Below are 18,000 nucleotides of genomic sequence, written 5' to 3' on the forward strand. Positions count from 1 at the left end.
CCGCGCCAAACTCGATCACCGGTGCCCCGTTCGCCGCCGCCGTCGCCGCTTCCGCTTGCTCCGTCGTCGTTGTCGTTGTTCTCGTCACCGCCGCCGCCGCTACTGCTGCTGTCGTTGCCGCTATCTGCTATCCCTTTTCCAACGTTCTCTCTGTACGCACTGCACGCACGCAGAGGCACGCACGACCCACACTTCCGCCCGTTCCGAGCCGCTCCTTCGTGTTCTCCTTGCTACTCGTTACTGCTGCTGCTGTTGCTAGTGTTGCTGTTGGCTCGCCCTCGCGCACCGATATATCGCGGTTACACTCGCGCCGACCGCGATTCGATTCGATTCGGCTTAGCTCAGCTCAATCTGCTCAATTCGCCTCCGTTTATCGTCTCGTCTCTCTCTTCTCGCGATCCTCTCTCTTCGTCTCTCTACCCGTTCTGCAGCTTCACGCGCGCGGCCCGCTGCGTGCGGTTTGCGAAGAGGAGCCTCTCTCTCTTTTTTTTCTCTCTTTCTCTCTTTCTCTCCTTGTCTCCCGTTTCTGAAACTATTATCTACCTCATCTCTCGTAGCCGCTCACTCCGCTCGGCGAGTCGGCCGTTGTTTATTGAGTATGGCCGTCTTCGTTGATCTTTGCTTCTGGTACGACGCACGCACGCACGCACGCACGTATGCACGCACGCACGCACGCACGCACGTCCGTATGTCCGTCCGTTCTTAATATTCTTATGTACGCGCGTCACCGTGCCGCACGTCTACGTACCTACCGAGCAGGTGTCGCCGTGCCTCGTCCACTGGCAGGGCGTCGACGCCACGCACCGCACTCTACCGTCACCGTCGTCCGTCACATTCGCCACTGTCGTTGACGTTGTTGTGTTGTTGTCGGTCGGTTTACTAATACAACATATTACAGTCGCTCAGCTGCCTCGGCTACACAACGAGTGCGCGATCTCCCACCCTCGTCTCACCCAGTCTCACCTGCAACGATTCCCTTTGGTCGGTGCGGTGACGACTTTAACCGCCGATCCTCGGGTTCTACGTAATCTACGTCAGATCGTCAATCGGGCGTCCGCGATTACGACGCTTCTCTAGCTCCGCACCGTGGCGGTCCGTGGCAGCAGACGAGACGGCGCGCACCTGGGTGACCTGGAGCGTCTCGGCTGCAAACGCGGCGTTTCCTTCCTTTTCTACGTTTCATTCATTCGTCCCTTGTGTCCTCCCTACTTGTTCCACGCCGGAGAGGGTGGATTGAAGATACCGTCTTACCTAGGGGTTCCTATTTTTTTTTTTTTTTTTTGGAGAATCAGGACGCGATGACGTCTGCGTTGCACCGCGTCACGGCGATTGCGCGTCCCGCTGACTCGGACAACAGTGTTTGAGAAACAAATTATTGGATTAGTGGCGCTCACGGTTAATATCGAGCGCGCTGCAAAGTTTCGCAAATACATCCGAATATCTAATTAGCTATAAATTAAGTATAAATTGCGTTGCAGTTCGGGTAATTAGCGAGTTATGCGCGAGGAACGATCCATTTGTTGCGGGCCCGGCTGATCCTTTTTTTAAGAAGGGCTTGAAATAAAAAACGGACTACACTGTAAGAAAAATATACTAAATTAAATACTAACTTAATATTTACTTGCGATGAATAATTATTTATAAAATAACAAATAATTAATAATTAATAGTTCTTTTGTACTAAATAAATATATATATACGTATTCTTACATTTAGTGAATATTTATAGCTAGAATTATTCAAACAAATATTTACTGAAGTTTAGTACATTTTCTCTTAATGTTTGAATACCACTTGAAGATAAGATGAAGTGGCATTTTGAATCTCGTCATGATGATTAACTCAAATAACATTCGATTGTCATTTGTCATGAAAAGGTCGAGAGATTTAGTCCACAAACATATATACCCATAATCAGTTTTTATTTCAAAATCATCTTAATCCTTCGTGGTTCAACGTTTTTTTCACTGCTTTCTTAGTCCGACCGGGTCACTGTTTGTGTTTTTCAGAGGGTTTTTAGACACTAAAAAAATTTAAAAAAATTCTGGTACACTCTATCAACATTCAAGAATACGATTTTACAATAATATAATTTTACAGTGACCCGAAACGTTTTTTATTTTTTTATACGTAATAACATTCGGATGTTAATATATTAATATTCAAATATTAATATTTAGTTTCCTGGATAACAAAAAGTCCAAAATCAAGACATAAGACATAATCTTAAAAATATCTTTAAGACGTTTCATGTCTCGTTTTTGAACATACGTGTTGTTTGAGTCACTTTCATATTTCATCTACTAGAGCATACTTTTATATAAATTTATTATTGTTTCTTTTATATGAAAATTAATAGTGCTTTCTCAGTTTCTATTTTTAATTGAACATATAAAAATTTTCAAGATATGTATTTTTAAACAATATTGTATTATTTGCATGAACTTACACTATGAACATTATTGTTTTTAATGAACAATGCAATATTATATTTTTGTGCAAAAATTAATGATACAGTATTAGATATCTTATATGTATATAGATAAGTTAGATTGTTAGTGATTAAATATTTCATAAATTTGCACAAATTGAATTGGATTTAAACATTTCAATAATACTTAATTAACGTTTATAATTATACATATTATGATATTGTTCACACTCAATTACTATGATTACATTTTATTATAAAGCATACATAAATTAATTTATATTGAATATATCTTGTTATATATATATTTGGAAACGTTATTATTTTACATCAACATCAAATATAAAACAATTGAATTATAAATGAATTAGAAAAAGCAAAACATTTTGGAAAAGCTTTAAGATGGATATAAAATAGTACTAAATCTTTAACAAAAGTATTAAACTACAATAAAAATAAATGATCTACTTCTTCAAAATAAATGTGTTCTACTTCAGTTTTTTTTTGTGCAATCATAAGAATTTACTTAAATATCTTAACTGGTTTTTTAAAACACTTTTTGCAATGTAAAATGATGTTCGTAAGTTTTTTGTGTTGCATTGTTAATTTTTCACAGAAATTTACAATTTACAATGTTATATTTCACAAGGCCATACTTTATACTTTCAATCTATGAAATGATAAGAGATATAATATATGTAATTTCTTCGTATTTTTAATTTTGTTTCATTACTATGTTCGATTTTATATGATACAGATTAGTTTTATCGACATTGATAAAATTCGGCCTTTGCTTTAGGATCCCCTTAAGGTATATTTTCATAAGCCGCTTAAACCGGCTGTTTCACAAAAAGTGACGCTTAATATTCGTCAATTTGGACCACGTGATCCTTTCGAACGGCTCATGAAAATGTATCTTTATACAAAGGTGCTCCGGTCTTAATTCCATCATGCTTAAGTCGTGATCAGACTCGAAATTGATGTCCACTTAATGCTACAAATGCTTCGAAACATTTTTTGATCGATTAGTAAAATTCTTTCTGTTGATTGGTCAATCAAGTGCTTCAAAGCATTTGTAGCACCAAGTGGACCGATCCTGAGATTGGATTTTAACCAATCAGAAGAAAGAAAACCAATCTTAAGTTTAGTGAACTTTACTTTGATTGGTTAAATTCTAATCTAATTTCAATTTCAATCTCTAGTCTGATCACGATTTCAGAAGTGCTTAGGAGTATCCGAGACTTGTAATTGTTTTTTATTTTTAGCTAAATTTCTTGCACGGTTCATCTTTTCTCTTTTTCTCTCCAACATGGACCTTTAAGTAAAAAGAACAGACCTAAGTATTTATTTTGTCTTTGTTACTCATGGACTGCAAAGAAAGATGGAATGATATTTGTGTCGACTTGTGTCACTAAATAGAAGGCAACCTTAAGTTTATTTCTGCACTCTCTGCTCGGAGTCGGAAGCAATTGGAGGCCTATCATACGTTATCATTTTCATAAATATTCTACGCGTTGTCAACCGGTATATTATATGCATGCGAGAATTAGGGACTATTTGTTTCAAGAACACAAAACGGTGAGTTTGCAAAATCTCTGGATACTTTATTACTGCTTTATTACTGTGCGCAAAGCAAATTTGGAAGGAATAACTTTCGTCGTCAATCAATTATCGTCATGTGACACAAAATCTCTCTAAATCTAGGCTCATTGTTGTTAATTACATACATTACAAACAAATCACCCCTATACTGTATATAAAAATGAGAAAGGTTAATAGAAAAAATGATTAAAACGAATATATTTGCGATAAGAAAATTATACGTTCTGCTACTTAGTTCCAAAGTATCCTGCGCTATCTTGTTTTGTGTACTGTTTATCTTAGATATTAAAAAAATTTATGAAAACATTTTATTTGTTATTTTTGCATTTATAATCCTTTAGATAGCTCGCGATGCTCCATTAACGAAAAGCATTCTTAATTAATTTGTATCGCTTTTTACATGAAATATGAATCGTATGCTGTTGCAGGTAGCAATGGGTACATTGGAACTAAAGCAAAGTCTGACTGGGCATGGAGGCAGGGTGTGGAATATTTGTTGGCATCCCAAAGGTGCGAATCTAGCGTCTTGCGGCGAAGATAAGACGATTATAATATGGGGATTGGAGGGACCCAAGTGGGTTACAAAAATGATCCTTACCGAAGGACATTCCAGAACCATTAGAGAACTGGCTTGGTCCCCCTGTGGTAATTATATCGCGTCGGCGAGTTTTGATGCCACTACTGCGGTATGGGACAAGAAGTCGGGACAGTTTGAATGTAATGCGACGTTAGAAGGGCATGAGAACGAAGTTAAAAGCGTTAGTTGGTCAATCTCTGGTCAGTTACTCGCCACATGTAGCCGAGACAAATCTGTATGGGTATGGGAAGTGAATGACGATGAATACGAATGTGCTGCCGTTATCAATGCTCATACTCAAGACGTAAAGAAGGTATGTTGTAAATTTATCCATTGGAAATTATCATTTAAAAAAATATGTATTTGTTAAAAGAAACCTTCAATTTATTCTAAGGTAGAGCAGGGCTTTTTCGTTCATTTTTTGCGATAATGTTCTGAACAGCATATGTTGATTATTTAAAGGTTATGCTTGTGCTCTCAAGGAGCAATCATGATTGTATAATATATTACAGATATTGTGTGCTATCGTAAATTTTCATATTGCTTTAACATTGAAACTGACGGAAATAGCTCTGCTCTGTTTTATCAATTTAGAGTGGATATTTTATTTAAAATGGAGGATTTATACCTTGTATGAAATAAAAGTTTATTTTTATTTTAGGTGAGATGGCATCCACATGAAGAAATTCTAGCCTCTGCCAGTTACGACAACACAGTGAAGATATTTAAGGAAGATGCTGCTGATAGCGATTGGTCATGCACCGCAACCTTGTCGTCTCACACATCTACGGTATGGAGTCTTTCATGGGATAAGATCGGCGATCGAATAGCAACCTGCAGCGATGATAAAACGGTTAAGATATGGCGGGAATATAAACCTGGAAACGATATGGGCATTGCTACACCGAACAACGAGTCTATCTGGAAGTGTATCTGCACACTGTCGGGATATCATACGAGAACTATTTATGATATCGATTGGTGCAAAATTACGGGTTTACTGGTGACCGCGTGCGGCGACGATATCATTAGGATATTTAAAGAGGATAGCGACTGTGATCCACATCAACCGAGTTTTACAATGATCTGCTCGATAAATAGTGCACACGCTCAAGATGTTAATTGTGTTCAGTGGAATCCTACAATTCCTGGACAACTCGCGTCTGCGAGCGACGATAGTACAGTGAAGATATGGCTTTATAATGAATAAATATATATCTATATAAAATATGTAATTTTGTTTACTTTATTAGTGCCTTTCTTATTTAAAAACGGAATAATTAAAATTAATGAATAATAAATAATAGACGTTCATTATAAAATGTGATTTATCATTTCCTCAAAATAGCCTGAAAGGGGAACATTATTTTAGTTATAATTTTTACTTTTCTGAATTTCAATATTTATTGTAACAAAATTTGTAATGTTACGTAGAATAACAGTCTTATTTTTTCTTGAAAGGGTTGATTTGAAAGTTTTTTATTTTCAATATCTTGTTGTTTAAAAAGTCAATATCTTGACGATTTTATTAACAAAATTTGACTTTAATTTTAAATAACTAATAAGTTTAAATATCTGGATGCTACATGATATATTATGTAATATCTTTAATAGCCTTTTACTGCAATATGTCATCTATAGTTACATCTTTATTTTAGGGCTGTTTATAAATGCTGAAGCGCTTGTACAACGTGGGATTATCTTGCGAGAATTTTTACTTCCGATACAAATACATTAAGCAGTATAAAACAATACGCACGATGAGTAATACTACAGGAAATAAAGTCGGCATACCTTTGAAAGATGTTGTGAGTGCAATGAATAAATTTGCGGATACGTCGCTCGCAGCTTCTTGGGACAATGTTGGATTACTGGTTGAACCTACAGAATCGAAAATTGTGTCGCATATTTTATTAACGAATGATTTAACCGAAGATGTTATGGATGAAGCCATTAAATTAAAAACCGACTTAATTGTCACGTATCATCCGTTAATATTTGTTCCGTTGAAATCTATTACAACTAAATCTTGGAAGGTACGGTGAAGTTGTGTGATATGATTTTTGTCAAAATATTATCGCAACCTAATTTTCTTTACACATAATAGGAACGAATAATAGCAAGGTGTCTAGAAAATAAGATTGCTGTCTTCTCTCCGCATAGCAGTTTTGATTCTGTGAAAGGGGGTGTAAACGATTGGCTAGCAGAAGCTTTTGGTAAGAAAAAGATTCACTATATTTCCATCGTTAAAGTATTAATGTTTTACTATATAAAAGTTACATTTTAAGAGCTCGAAAGTAGTAAGCCGATTCAACCAAATGAGGATAACGCGACTTATGGATTTGGAAGATTATGTACCTTGAAGAACCGGATATCTGTCGATGAAGCAGTAAATTTAGTTAAGCAACGAACTGATCTGAAGCATGTAAGATTAGCACTTGCGCGTGGTACAGGTGAGATCTTAACAAAAATAATTTATTGCTGGAAAATGAAATTAAGCTTGATGGGTGACATAAATATAATTATTATATTATATTTTGCATTATCATTATTATATTTTAGATGGTTACATTAATACCGTTGCATTATGTGCTGGAGCGGGCACGTCGATATTAAAAGGAATATCTGCAGACTTATATCTCACGGGAGAAATGTTGCATCACGATGTATTGGATGCTGTACATCAGGGTAGTCATGTTATACTAACAAATCATTCTGATTCAGAACGTGGTTTTTTAAAGATATATGCTTCGATATTAAAGCATAATTTGCAAAAACCTGTCGAAGTATGCGTCTCTGAAAGTGATAAGGATCCACTACAAACCGTGTAAGCTGTTATAAAAGAACGTTTACTATATCTCTTATCACAGCAATCGTATTTAATTTAATAGCGATTGTATTTTATTATATGAAAGAAGGAAACTTTAACATTTTGGAAATAAAGATCTTTCTTTTTATTCAGCATCATTTACACTTTACTCTAAGAGAATTTGAATTTTGAGATTTACTGTAATATTTTTTAGTATCATTATTATGTACAAACAAGATTTAGCTAAGGAAATATCGACTGTCTCACTCTCTCTTCTTCCATTTGTGTGAATCCGCTAAAAGTCCTTAATTCCTGGAAAACACTGCGAGATATTCTGTATATGCATATTAGTAATTAGCAGATCGTTTTTTTTATCGTGATCCAGATAGATTATAAATTTTGATTTTCTCACATTCAACTTTGTAGTTTATTTCTAATTAAAAAAAAACATTAATATTATTAATAAGTCTATAAAATTATTTTTCGAATGTAATATCGTTTATACTCAAAGAATCATACCTTAAATGACATACGATTGATACACACATTATTTAATCATAATTGATTTATTTGCACGACAATAAATAAATATTATCTAATAGACTCATTAAATCAAAAAGTAGTCGACAGTTTCAAATTGCCCAAACAAATTCGAGTAATTTCGGCCACACACAATATACACGTCCTAATTTGTAGAGCGACTATGATATACAAGTATGAATCCTGAGAGCAAGATGCCATAAATCCGAAACTATTTGTTTAACTCGTTAAGCAATCGAAATTTTCAAGACGCACAATCTAATATTAATTCTAGGTATACACACTCTAAGTACATACTGAAGTCCCTGAACATCTTATCTATATTTGTTATCGTAACTCCAGCAAAAATGGAAAATTTCAATTAATTTTTTTTCAATCGATCAAAGAATAGGCCAATAATTTATAAAAATCGATAGAATTAAGGAGCTCCGAGAGGTGCGGGTTGAAAAAAAAGAAAGACACGAAAAAATCTCCAAGGGGGACTCCAGTGTGTATCTCTAGAATTAACCTAAGTTGTTTTGGTTTACTTTTTAAATGAATATTAGAATCAATCTTCATGATAAGCTTTTTTGCATAACATAATGTATTAAAAGTAATACATTAAATATACAAAGTAAAGTCATATTACATCAATGTTCGTACAGTAAATAAAGACTGAAAGATAAACTTTTAAAGACCTTGAGTTATAATCTGAGCGATAGATATCAAGTATTGTAACTATAGTATTTTTTTCATAATTATCGCCATCATTTACAAGTCTGTAACAGTCATTCGAGGGAATATAGATCCTCATTGTCAAATAAATTGGTTTCAATATCAAATAAAGCGCCAACGATTGATAAATCGAATCAACGAATAGAAATTTAATGTAATTACGATATAACATTTGATGGTTACTGAAGCGCATTCTTTCGTTTGAGTGCGTCAAATTTATCGGAATTCTTTTTGTATTGAAGACGATTGTTCGTTAAAGAACAATTTTCTCTCAAAAACTTGTACGTTTGTGCGGATGATTCCAGCCATACCTCAACGTGACACGCTCATTCATACATCATCGAATATTTCCATTTTAGCAGCTTTACAGTGTATTTTATATATATATATTTTTTATACGTGGTTTTTTCTTCCCTCACAACATAATAATAGATTTTAACATGCATCTCTCTATGTTAAAATCTAAATTATTCTTGTAACAGTAACATGTACGTAGTTTTTTTTTTTTTTTGGCAAGCGCAACGTATTGTCTGGTAAAACGTGATAAAGCAAAATGTATGTAACGTTACTTGTTGCTCGGATCTGAGCTTTCTAAATTAAGTAATCAGTAAATATTTTCGCAAATGCAGTAATCGATTTTCGTTACCCTGTCTTCGCCCTAAATCGCACATTTACAATACTTTAGCATCAACACAAATTTCGTCTTTTTTTTTTACTTCTTGCGAGACCGTTTTGTCGCTTTTGCTCTTCGGTTCGTCGCTTTCAGAGTTTTGTTCTTATATTTCTTTTAGTACATTACGATGCTTTTCCGTTCCAAGGTACGATTCTCTCTCGCCCATTTATATTCGCCTACAGACTTTCGCAAGGTACGCTTATTGACGTAGACAATACGTAGGCGACGTTGTGCAGTTCATAAAGAATATCTAATAATTCTCGCGCAAGGTATAAAGACTAATTTGACTGACGACTATATTACTTACATAAAGACTATCTTTCAATAAAAAAAATTTAACAACAATAAATCATAGTAAATAACAATAGTAACAGCGTTTAATAACGATATACTCAAACAACAACTGTACAATATAAATCATGTTATCGCGTTGAAAGACTCTCGAACTTGTGTAGTTTATCGATCATTTATTCATACGAGTTGCGTAGAGTGTTGCGTGAGAGGAAAAATCAAACGGTTGAAATGCGAAAGAAAAATCAAAAGGAACATATCTAACTAACGTTTACGATGGTCCAGTCTACGTCTAATATGGATGATTCAAGAAGGTCAAAAGCGTCGTCGAGATCATTACAAAAGGTAAATTGGCTAATCTGAGCTGTCCGCCATGCTGCATCGCAGCTGGATGTTCCCCTGTAAAGCGAAAGATTAATATTCTCTTTTTCCTCTTTTCTTTTTCTTAGCGAAGAGCTGAGTGCGGCTTCGCGAGGTAATATTTATTTTCTCGCAATATACCGGATAATCGGGGCTGAATAGCGCATAAAGATCGCTATTAGGTACATTAAGCCGCCATACAAACGTTGTAACAACGTAACAGCAGGTGCGTTATAAGATTAAGAAGTATACATACCATTAAGTACATGTACTAAGACTGTCTTTGTATTAGCGTTACTGGGATGGCAGGTGTATTGTCCGCTGTCTGCCGGTTGAGCACGTTGAATTAAAAGGTATGACGTCGTAACCTCGCCCTTCTCCGTGATAACCGATACCCCGCCTCTCGGACTGTCATAATTGATCACCTGTCACATGCAGGTTCCGGAAAAAATGTTATTCTAATTAAATCTCTTCCTGTAACGTTTATACAATAGTGTTCGACAAACCGACGAAGAGATCAATTAATGGATGATTAATTAATCTTCCGTCGGAAAAAAGCTCAATCGTGAACATCGGTGATCGGCGATGCTTCGCAGAAGAGAGGAACGAAAAATAAAGTAGCAGAATCTTTTTCGTTGTGAATGCGAGAGACGTGAGATAAAACTTTAATTCCGTCATTCTCCGTATGAAAGATTTTATGGAATTAATTTCGTGTTTCAGGAGTGTCTCGTAAACGCATCGGGATACGCTTGCAATTTAGAGTTAGTATTTTATCGAGAAACTTTTCCTTTTTTTTTTAATTTACTTAAATAAACGTACGATTTTTTTGCACATAGCCAGTGGCGTGTGTTATCGTGTTTATGTTTTTTTGTATTTCGTACGCGGATTAAAAACGGTAGCTTTCCTTCGTTCCGGCTCGATCGTGTTTCCCAGTTTGTAAACTGGTGGGAGTGTAGTTTTGAAAACTTTTGGTGAAACCGATATAGCAGTTATCAGTTTATGTCTGTATTCTACTGAAACTCATAATGTTTCAAAGCTGAACTTACAACACTTTCAAAATAAACGAATCGTATGTCACTCTGTTGCAGAATGGATTTCAAAAACTTTCGGAGAGATGCACACGGCGGAGAAGTACTACAAATCCAAAAATACAACTACAATTCAGGATATGTCGTTGGTTTTATACTAAATGTTGTTTTTGCGTTATTTTCTTTCTCATAGTTTGAGTATTGTTTCCGTGTTTCGGTATACGACAATTTCTTTATTCGCTCCTATTGTCGTTTTAATTTCTGTCCACATCACTTATTCATTCTGCCTCTTAAATTTAAGCAATCGCTTTTTATTCTTCTCACGTCCGTATAGAAATGGATTTTGATTGAATCATGCTGCATGCTTATTACATTTTGCGACGAATCCTGTTGTTATTGTCCGCAACAGCATGTATTCACGTAATGCATATTTATCGAGAATCTACAATAGATTGCCACTTGCGACTTCAATATTAAACAAATAGTGATTCATGTATCCATTCGGATTCGCGGAAAATATAATATGCGAATATCTCTAAAACAGTTTGAGGTATATCAAAAATTCTGTCTAGTGTCGCATATTCATGTAAAAATTTCAAAGATCGTGTGTGCATTCCCTATATCAGAGACTGAAAACGAAAAATATTTCATTTGCTTTTAGCCTGGACGAAAGCAAAATATTTTATTTGCGTTTTCCTTTGCCACACAAATCAGATATAGCCCGAGTGAATTTTTTCTGAATCAAAATGAAAAGTCAATTACGAAACAAGCCCTCTATATTTAATGAAGTTTCGATATGAGCGGAATTAATAACTGTTTAAATAATTATTTTAAGTATCAAAAAACGGACACATACATTTCTGTGTTCTATCAGTATTCATCAGTAAGTACATATACATACATATGCATGTTTCAAATGCTATTATTTGTATGTAAATACATTTTATTATTGTTACGTTGGAACAACTGAAGAAGCATTTTTTAAACAGCTTTTCGCTTTTATAGGGATCTTTCGAATCTCTAAAAATATTTAGAAATGAGAAACAGTAGCACAGTTGACTTCCATTAAACTTTTGTTTAATGAAAGTTTTAATGTTTAACACATAATATTAACATATTCTCATTTCATAAGCTGATCCAACATACATCAGCATTTACATGCTGTTACTACGGCTGCATACCGTCAGCGAATTCCAATGTAACAATGGCACGACGGCTAAATGCTGTTGGCGGGCCACAAAATGTCTAAAATTCTGAAAGTGCAAAATATCAAATTGGTAATACCCAGTAATTGACATTAATATTTAGTTTTTGTAGCTCCCGAATGTCATGTTTATTTTCCTGTTTCGACATCATTGCATGATTCTGTTAACACAATATCTTTTATTTTATCCATGCAGTATACGGTTATAATTATTATTTTCAATGAATAAATATTTTATAGTATCTACGAAAAATAAGCGTAAATTTAATCCCCAACACGAGTTTTTTTTTTTTCGAGTTACATATGCTCTCTTTTGGAAGATTATTTCGAAAAATTCGTATAACATTTTATTTTATTCCACAATAATCTCTGCGCCTGTGGAATTTTTGGGATAACTGATAAACTCCGGTATGATAGTTTCGAACTGAAATGTTTGTTTAAAGAATCTAAAGTCAAATAATAATTCAAATTAAAGTTTTTTTTCCTATGATGTAACTTTTTCAAAGCGATCTTATGTAAGCTTTTTTATAATGAGGATACACAAAGCGGATTATACTGTGGGTAATACTGATTGCTTGGGTCGATAGGAAGGAAGAGGAGATGACTGCGAGCGGAAACTCGCAATTGAACACCACTATTCCGCACGTAACCGTGGTAATTTTATTTCCTTGCGAATTATCAAGGCTTCGTTGCACTTTGACACATACGTATATGTATTTTAATTTTATTCGCAATAACATACGATATAATGGCAAACATCACGCATTATAATTACGCGTAAAGTTAACACACATTAATGTCCAAAATCAATTGTACCAACGAGACGGCGGTAGCATGATTGCGCGTTTACCGATATTTATGCTACATACTGCATATCTCAACATGCATAATTCTCCCTACGAACGGCAAGGTTAACTAGGTCATGGAAGGAATGCGTGCGACGAGACAGATGGAAAATATGGGGCCAGTAGGAAATACTGCATGTCAAATTTTTCACTCGAGGCTACGGAATATCGAGGCAGGATTGGCTAGCACGGATGCAATAGTGTCGGGACGGGATAGAAAGCGAATGATGAGACGGAACAAGTACGAAGGGAAATCTCCACGCGTACGCGACGCGGAAGCTTATGGGATCGAGGGCGACAGAACAGATAGCTTTGGAAAAGAAGAAAGTCAAATTCTGGAAGATAGACTAAGAAATAAAGTGACAGACGGTTGGAAAAAGACTTGCACCCGCATGGATTGCAAAAATCGGATTGCGAAAAGAAAATCCTCAAATGAGGAGAAAAGATGAAAGAGAAAAGATAGTCAGCGAAACGATGGAAAATAAATCCATTCGTGTGCGGAAGAAGAGAGACCTAAAAGAAACTGCAAGGAACATAAAGAGGAGAGCAGATAAAAATGAATAATCAGGTTTATAAAATAATATTAATTACAAATAAATATTAATAATAATATAAGTGAATAATTTATTTATATTACAAAATAAATAATGTTAAACAAGTTGCGTGGTAAACATCAAGAATTGAATAAAGAGAATTGGCAACAAACTGTAATAATTAAATTATAGGCTACACGTTTATCTCAGAACTGTGCTGTAAATTGCGAAGAGATGTCGACGAAGTGAACTGAGAAAAGGTAATAACGAGAAATGAAGATACAGTGCGTAATATTGGCTAGAAACATTACGAAACGGGGAGATACCGCGAGGACGACGAGAGAGTTAATGCGATGAACTGTCGGTGGAGTTCGAAAGTAAGAATATAAGACCTAAGTAGAGAAGCCCGCGAGGTACAGAGACAGAAACACGGTCGTGGAAATAGGTGTTGTATAATGCGACCAGGGTCGGCAAAGCACACTAGAAAAAACTTTACGCGGCAAAGGGAAAGGAATGAAAGGTGGGGGATAGGAGATAGGTTTTGAAGTTGAGAAATGAGACGGAGTTTCTCCGCGGTGTTCGTATATTTAAAAATTCAACAAGGAGAAACGCTCCGAACAGGTAATATTAAAATTAAAAGTTTTCCGTCCTTCTTCTCTTTCTCTTTCTCGTCAGCAAACTTAGAATCTTAGATTTAAAAACTTGCTTAAAACGGGTCGCATGATAGAGTGAGGACGGAATAGATCGAGTGTGAGCGTAAGTTGAATGGGAGAAGACAAAGAATTATGGTAGAGCGAAGAGAACAGTGGATTTAAGTTACCGTCTTTTACGCGATGTGCCCTAGTTGGGGATGACGATCGAAAATTAATTCGCTGGAACTCCTTCTCTTTCTTACTTTCATTTTCATCAAATGAAACCATTTTCATACTTGATGGTAACGTACCTCATGATCATGAGTCCAGTAAATAACCAAGGGTGGCTCAGGACTATGTCGCACGACGCAGGTCAAGTTCATAGTGCTATCCTTGTTTATGTACATTTCTGGTTCTCCGATGATTATCGTCACTGGCTCTATGGATAAGAACCAGAGAATATAATATGTAACATAGAATATTAACCCCTTCAGACCTTGTGTACATTATAGTATACATGTATCAAATTTGAAGACATTGTTAGTTGAAATTATTTAATTCCATCGATATCATCTGAGATCTAATAAAGATAATAATGTACATGTTGGAAAATGGTCAAAATTTTGAAAAAAAATTAATTATTTATGAATTATTTATTAAAGTGCACTTGAATTGAATTAAAAAATTTTTTTTAACATAGTTCCGATAAAATTAGGTCTGACGGGGTTAAAAATGACATTATCCAATCATTAAAAAAAATTAGATCGAAATCTTATGTAGAAATTTAATATTAATGGAGCCACAAATCATTAACTATTTTAACTATTTTAATTACATCTATTTTTATTTTAATTTAATACTAATATTAATACTTTAATTTAATATTAATACTAGCTTTTATTAATAAGATTCAACCGGATATCTTGTATGGAAATTCAATATTAATGTAATTAATATTAATGTTTAATATTAATAATTCATAAGTTTGTATTAATATTAACATTTATAAAACACATCGTTACGTCAACGGATGGAATTAGACACGGATGGAATTTATAAACACGGCTTGCAAATCTGTGCGACGGAAATTCAGTCAGCTTTTCAATCCTAAATTTAGTTTGAATTTAGATTATATAGGGATTTATATTATAAATTAAAGAACATTATCCTCAAATTCGCAATGAAAAACATATATATATATATATATATCTTGAAGAATTTCAGCTAAGAAATTCATTATTTTAACAAAAATTGACATAAAGTAACAAAAAAAATCCCATAATATAATTATTATACAACATGAATATTACATATGTAATGAATACATTCCATTACTTATTATATTCTGTTTTATTACGGCAATTTACAGTTATATATGTTTATTGGAAATGTATTGGATTTATTTATACATGTTACAATATCCGTTTGTACTTTTATATAATAGCATAAATCACATGTTAATTTGCTTTTTAATTAACATTTATTTAATGTTTACACATTCCATTAAGTGGAAATTAATTAATTAATTGAATTCATAAGATAACTTCTTTATAACATATAATGACGTCATTAATTTATGACATTCATTACTTTTCGATCGTGTACGTACGTCTAAACATATTTTTGATCACATAACGATACGACGTCAAAATAATGAGGGGCAAATAATTTACTAGCTGAGATATTAATTTTATTTCAACTATAATAACAGTTTGTAAAAAGGATTTTACATTTTATCCTCGCGCAAGAATAATTATGTGATAGACATCTCAAATTTTATATTTTCATAAAATTTTATAATTAGTGAAAATTACATTTTATTTGGTAAATGCGAACTTCATAAAAATTACAAAGGAAAAAGCTAATTCAAGATAAAAAGACATTGCAGGCAATATTGCATATTCACAAAGAATTTAATACCTCCAATTAAATTTGTTATTGTGCATCACCTATTGACCTTTGTTTTCTTTGTGATATTTTTTTTTATATAAAACAAAATTAGCATAACAAGGGCTAATAAAAGCTTACAATGAATTTAAACCATAATGAAAGAGATATAAAAATTATACATACTGTGCATATTTATTAAATAATCTTTTTTTGATTAAATTTGTTCTCATTATTTTTTTTAGGAATTTCCTAATTTTATATTACTTTGCTAAATTGCTATAATGTTTAACGTTCATGGACGTTCATTAAAAAATTATAATATTTTTAACAAATAAGAACTTTCAAAAATTAAGATAAATTGAAAAGCCATATAGTTAATGACAAATTATAATTGCATTAAGCAAATTACATTTGATAATTGTTTACCTATCGTTTGTCATTACTACATTTAGAAACATTGACATTATTGATAGAATAAACAAGCACACAGTATCAGATGTTTCGAACGATAACAAATGAATCATTATTAATGCATTACAACTGAAAAGTTGATATCTCAATTTATTATTCGTAATGATTAGTACTTTTTTTTCTGCTTTATTTCACCGCGTATTAAATGCTATATCTATAGCAAAAGAGAATTTATCGTGGTTATATAATAATTCACTTTTATCTGAGATAGTTTCGGCATAGTATTGAAAACCACCGGATTAATTTCGACATAAATTTCGAAATGAGAGAAGACTGATATTAATATCAGATTATATTAATATCAAGTTAATTTTAAGTTCAAAATTATGAAGCTGATTAAAGTCACTATCCGCGAAACGAACAAGCATGCATAATGATAGAAATTTATAATTCGCCAAGTTCACGAAGATTGCAGTAGACGTCTGTGGGATCTCCGCGCGAACTCCAGCAAGCTTTATAAAAATCTTACGAAAGGAAAGAGAAAAGTCGATATCCCAATTTCATAAATATTACATTTCTCGACCGTATCTATCTAGTAATTTGATTCTGATTCTTCCGGTCAAATTCACCGATAACGTCAGCGTGAGCAGATCGCGGGGAGACAAAGCGGTGGTAAAACACTTTAGGTCGCGTGTCTCATTGAGCAACTCCACGTGAATTAAGTCATGCAGTAAATCAACGGGTCCGTGGTGCGGCAAATGCCGCGGGTATATCGCGATGCACGTGCGGTGCACATTAAACTTCCGGCGGCAAATAGATATAGCGTGAATTTCCGCGTCGAGGCGAAATCAGTGGTGCCCGGGCTGTACCGAGGAAGAAAAGCGAAAGACATAAAAAAAAAAGAAATGAGAACTAACCGACGACGGAGAGGAGCATGGAATGACCTATGGGTGGCGTCGTGGACACTTGACACTCGTATGTGCCAGAATCTCGTCGTTGAGGGTATTTCACTTGTAGCGTCCAGTCCTCCGTGTGAGGAAAATGCGACGCAACGAATCTCTGGTCCGACGTGTACGTCTCGACGCCCACGGTGAGAAGATGGATATCCCTGTGTCTCACCCATGACACCTACAAGAAAAAAGAAACACACGTTTGCTCATCCACTTCACGTCCGCAGAGATCCCCGCAATTCGCGCGGATTCGTGCAGCTGAGTCCGTACGCCAGAATAAACGTCCACAGGATTCGATCAAGGGATTGCGCAGCCGATATAATTTAAGCGGATTTCGATACTGCGGACGCGACGTGTAAAAATGATTCTTACGCCCATCTAACACTATAGAACGCATCGCTCATTTTTCCTGCATATCGATGACGCGCGAGACTTTCCGCCAAAATATCATATTAATTTCAATTCTCGATCTCAATATGTAATTCGGTCTTTCTCTTTTATGTTCCTTTT

The 18,000-nt window shown here is 34.6% G+C and overlaps 2 protein-coding genes across 6 annotated transcripts in view; one reads left to right on the plus strand and one right to left on the minus strand.

Moving 5' to 3' along the window:
- Positions 1-3,807: 3,807 nt before the first annotated feature.
- On the plus strand, positions 3,808-7,525 carry Ciao1 (cytosolic iron-sulfur assembly component 1). Of its 4 annotated transcripts, none has more exons than XM_018456282.1 (5): positions 3,808-4,009; positions 6,269-6,646; positions 6,718-6,826; positions 6,899-7,063; positions 7,173-7,525. In XM_018456282.1, the coding sequence occupies exons 2-5, from the start codon at positions 6,281-6,283 to the stop codon at positions 7,439-7,441; spliced, it is 909 nt and encodes a 302-aa protein (XP_018311784.1). In that variant the 5' UTR covers positions 3,808-4,009; positions 6,269-6,280; the 3' UTR covers positions 7,442-7,525. The 4 variants fall into 4 exon arrangements, with proteins under 4 accessions (XP_018311784.1, XP_018311782.1, XP_018311785.1 ...); XM_018456283.1 differs by having other exon boundaries at positions 3,965-4,202; XM_018456280.1 differs by lacking the exons at positions 6,269-6,646; positions 6,718-6,826; positions 6,899-7,063; positions 7,173-7,525 and adding exons at positions 4,462-4,923; positions 5,272-5,820.
- A 1,644-nt stretch (positions 7,526-9,169) lies between these two features.
- Positions 9,170-18,000, minus strand: part of LOC108727961 (defective proboscis extension response 9) — a 68,836-nt gene continuing 60,005 nt past the window's right edge. For both annotated transcript variants that reach the window (XM_018456287.1, XM_018456286.1), the window contains exons 3-6: positions 17,458-17,668; positions 14,551-14,678; positions 10,254-10,422; positions 9,170-10,036 (exon numbers count right to left, since the gene is read on the minus strand). In XM_018456287.1, the coding sequence (XP_018311789.1) occupies positions 9,930-10,036; positions 10,254-10,422; positions 14,551-14,678; positions 17,458-17,668 (615 nt within the window). In that variant the 3' untranslated portion in view covers positions 9,170-9,929. The remainder of the gene's footprint in view (positions 10,037-10,253; positions 10,423-14,550; positions 14,679-17,457; positions 17,669-18,000) is intronic.

Source organism: Mycetomoellerius zeteki, unplaced genomic scaffold (assembly GCF_001594055.1).
Source record: "Mycetomoellerius zeteki isolate Tzet28-1 unplaced genomic scaffold, Tzet1.0 scaffold565, whole genome shotgun sequence".
Taxonomy (NCBI): Eukaryota; Metazoa; Arthropoda; class Insecta; order Hymenoptera; family Formicidae; genus Mycetomoellerius; species Mycetomoellerius zeteki.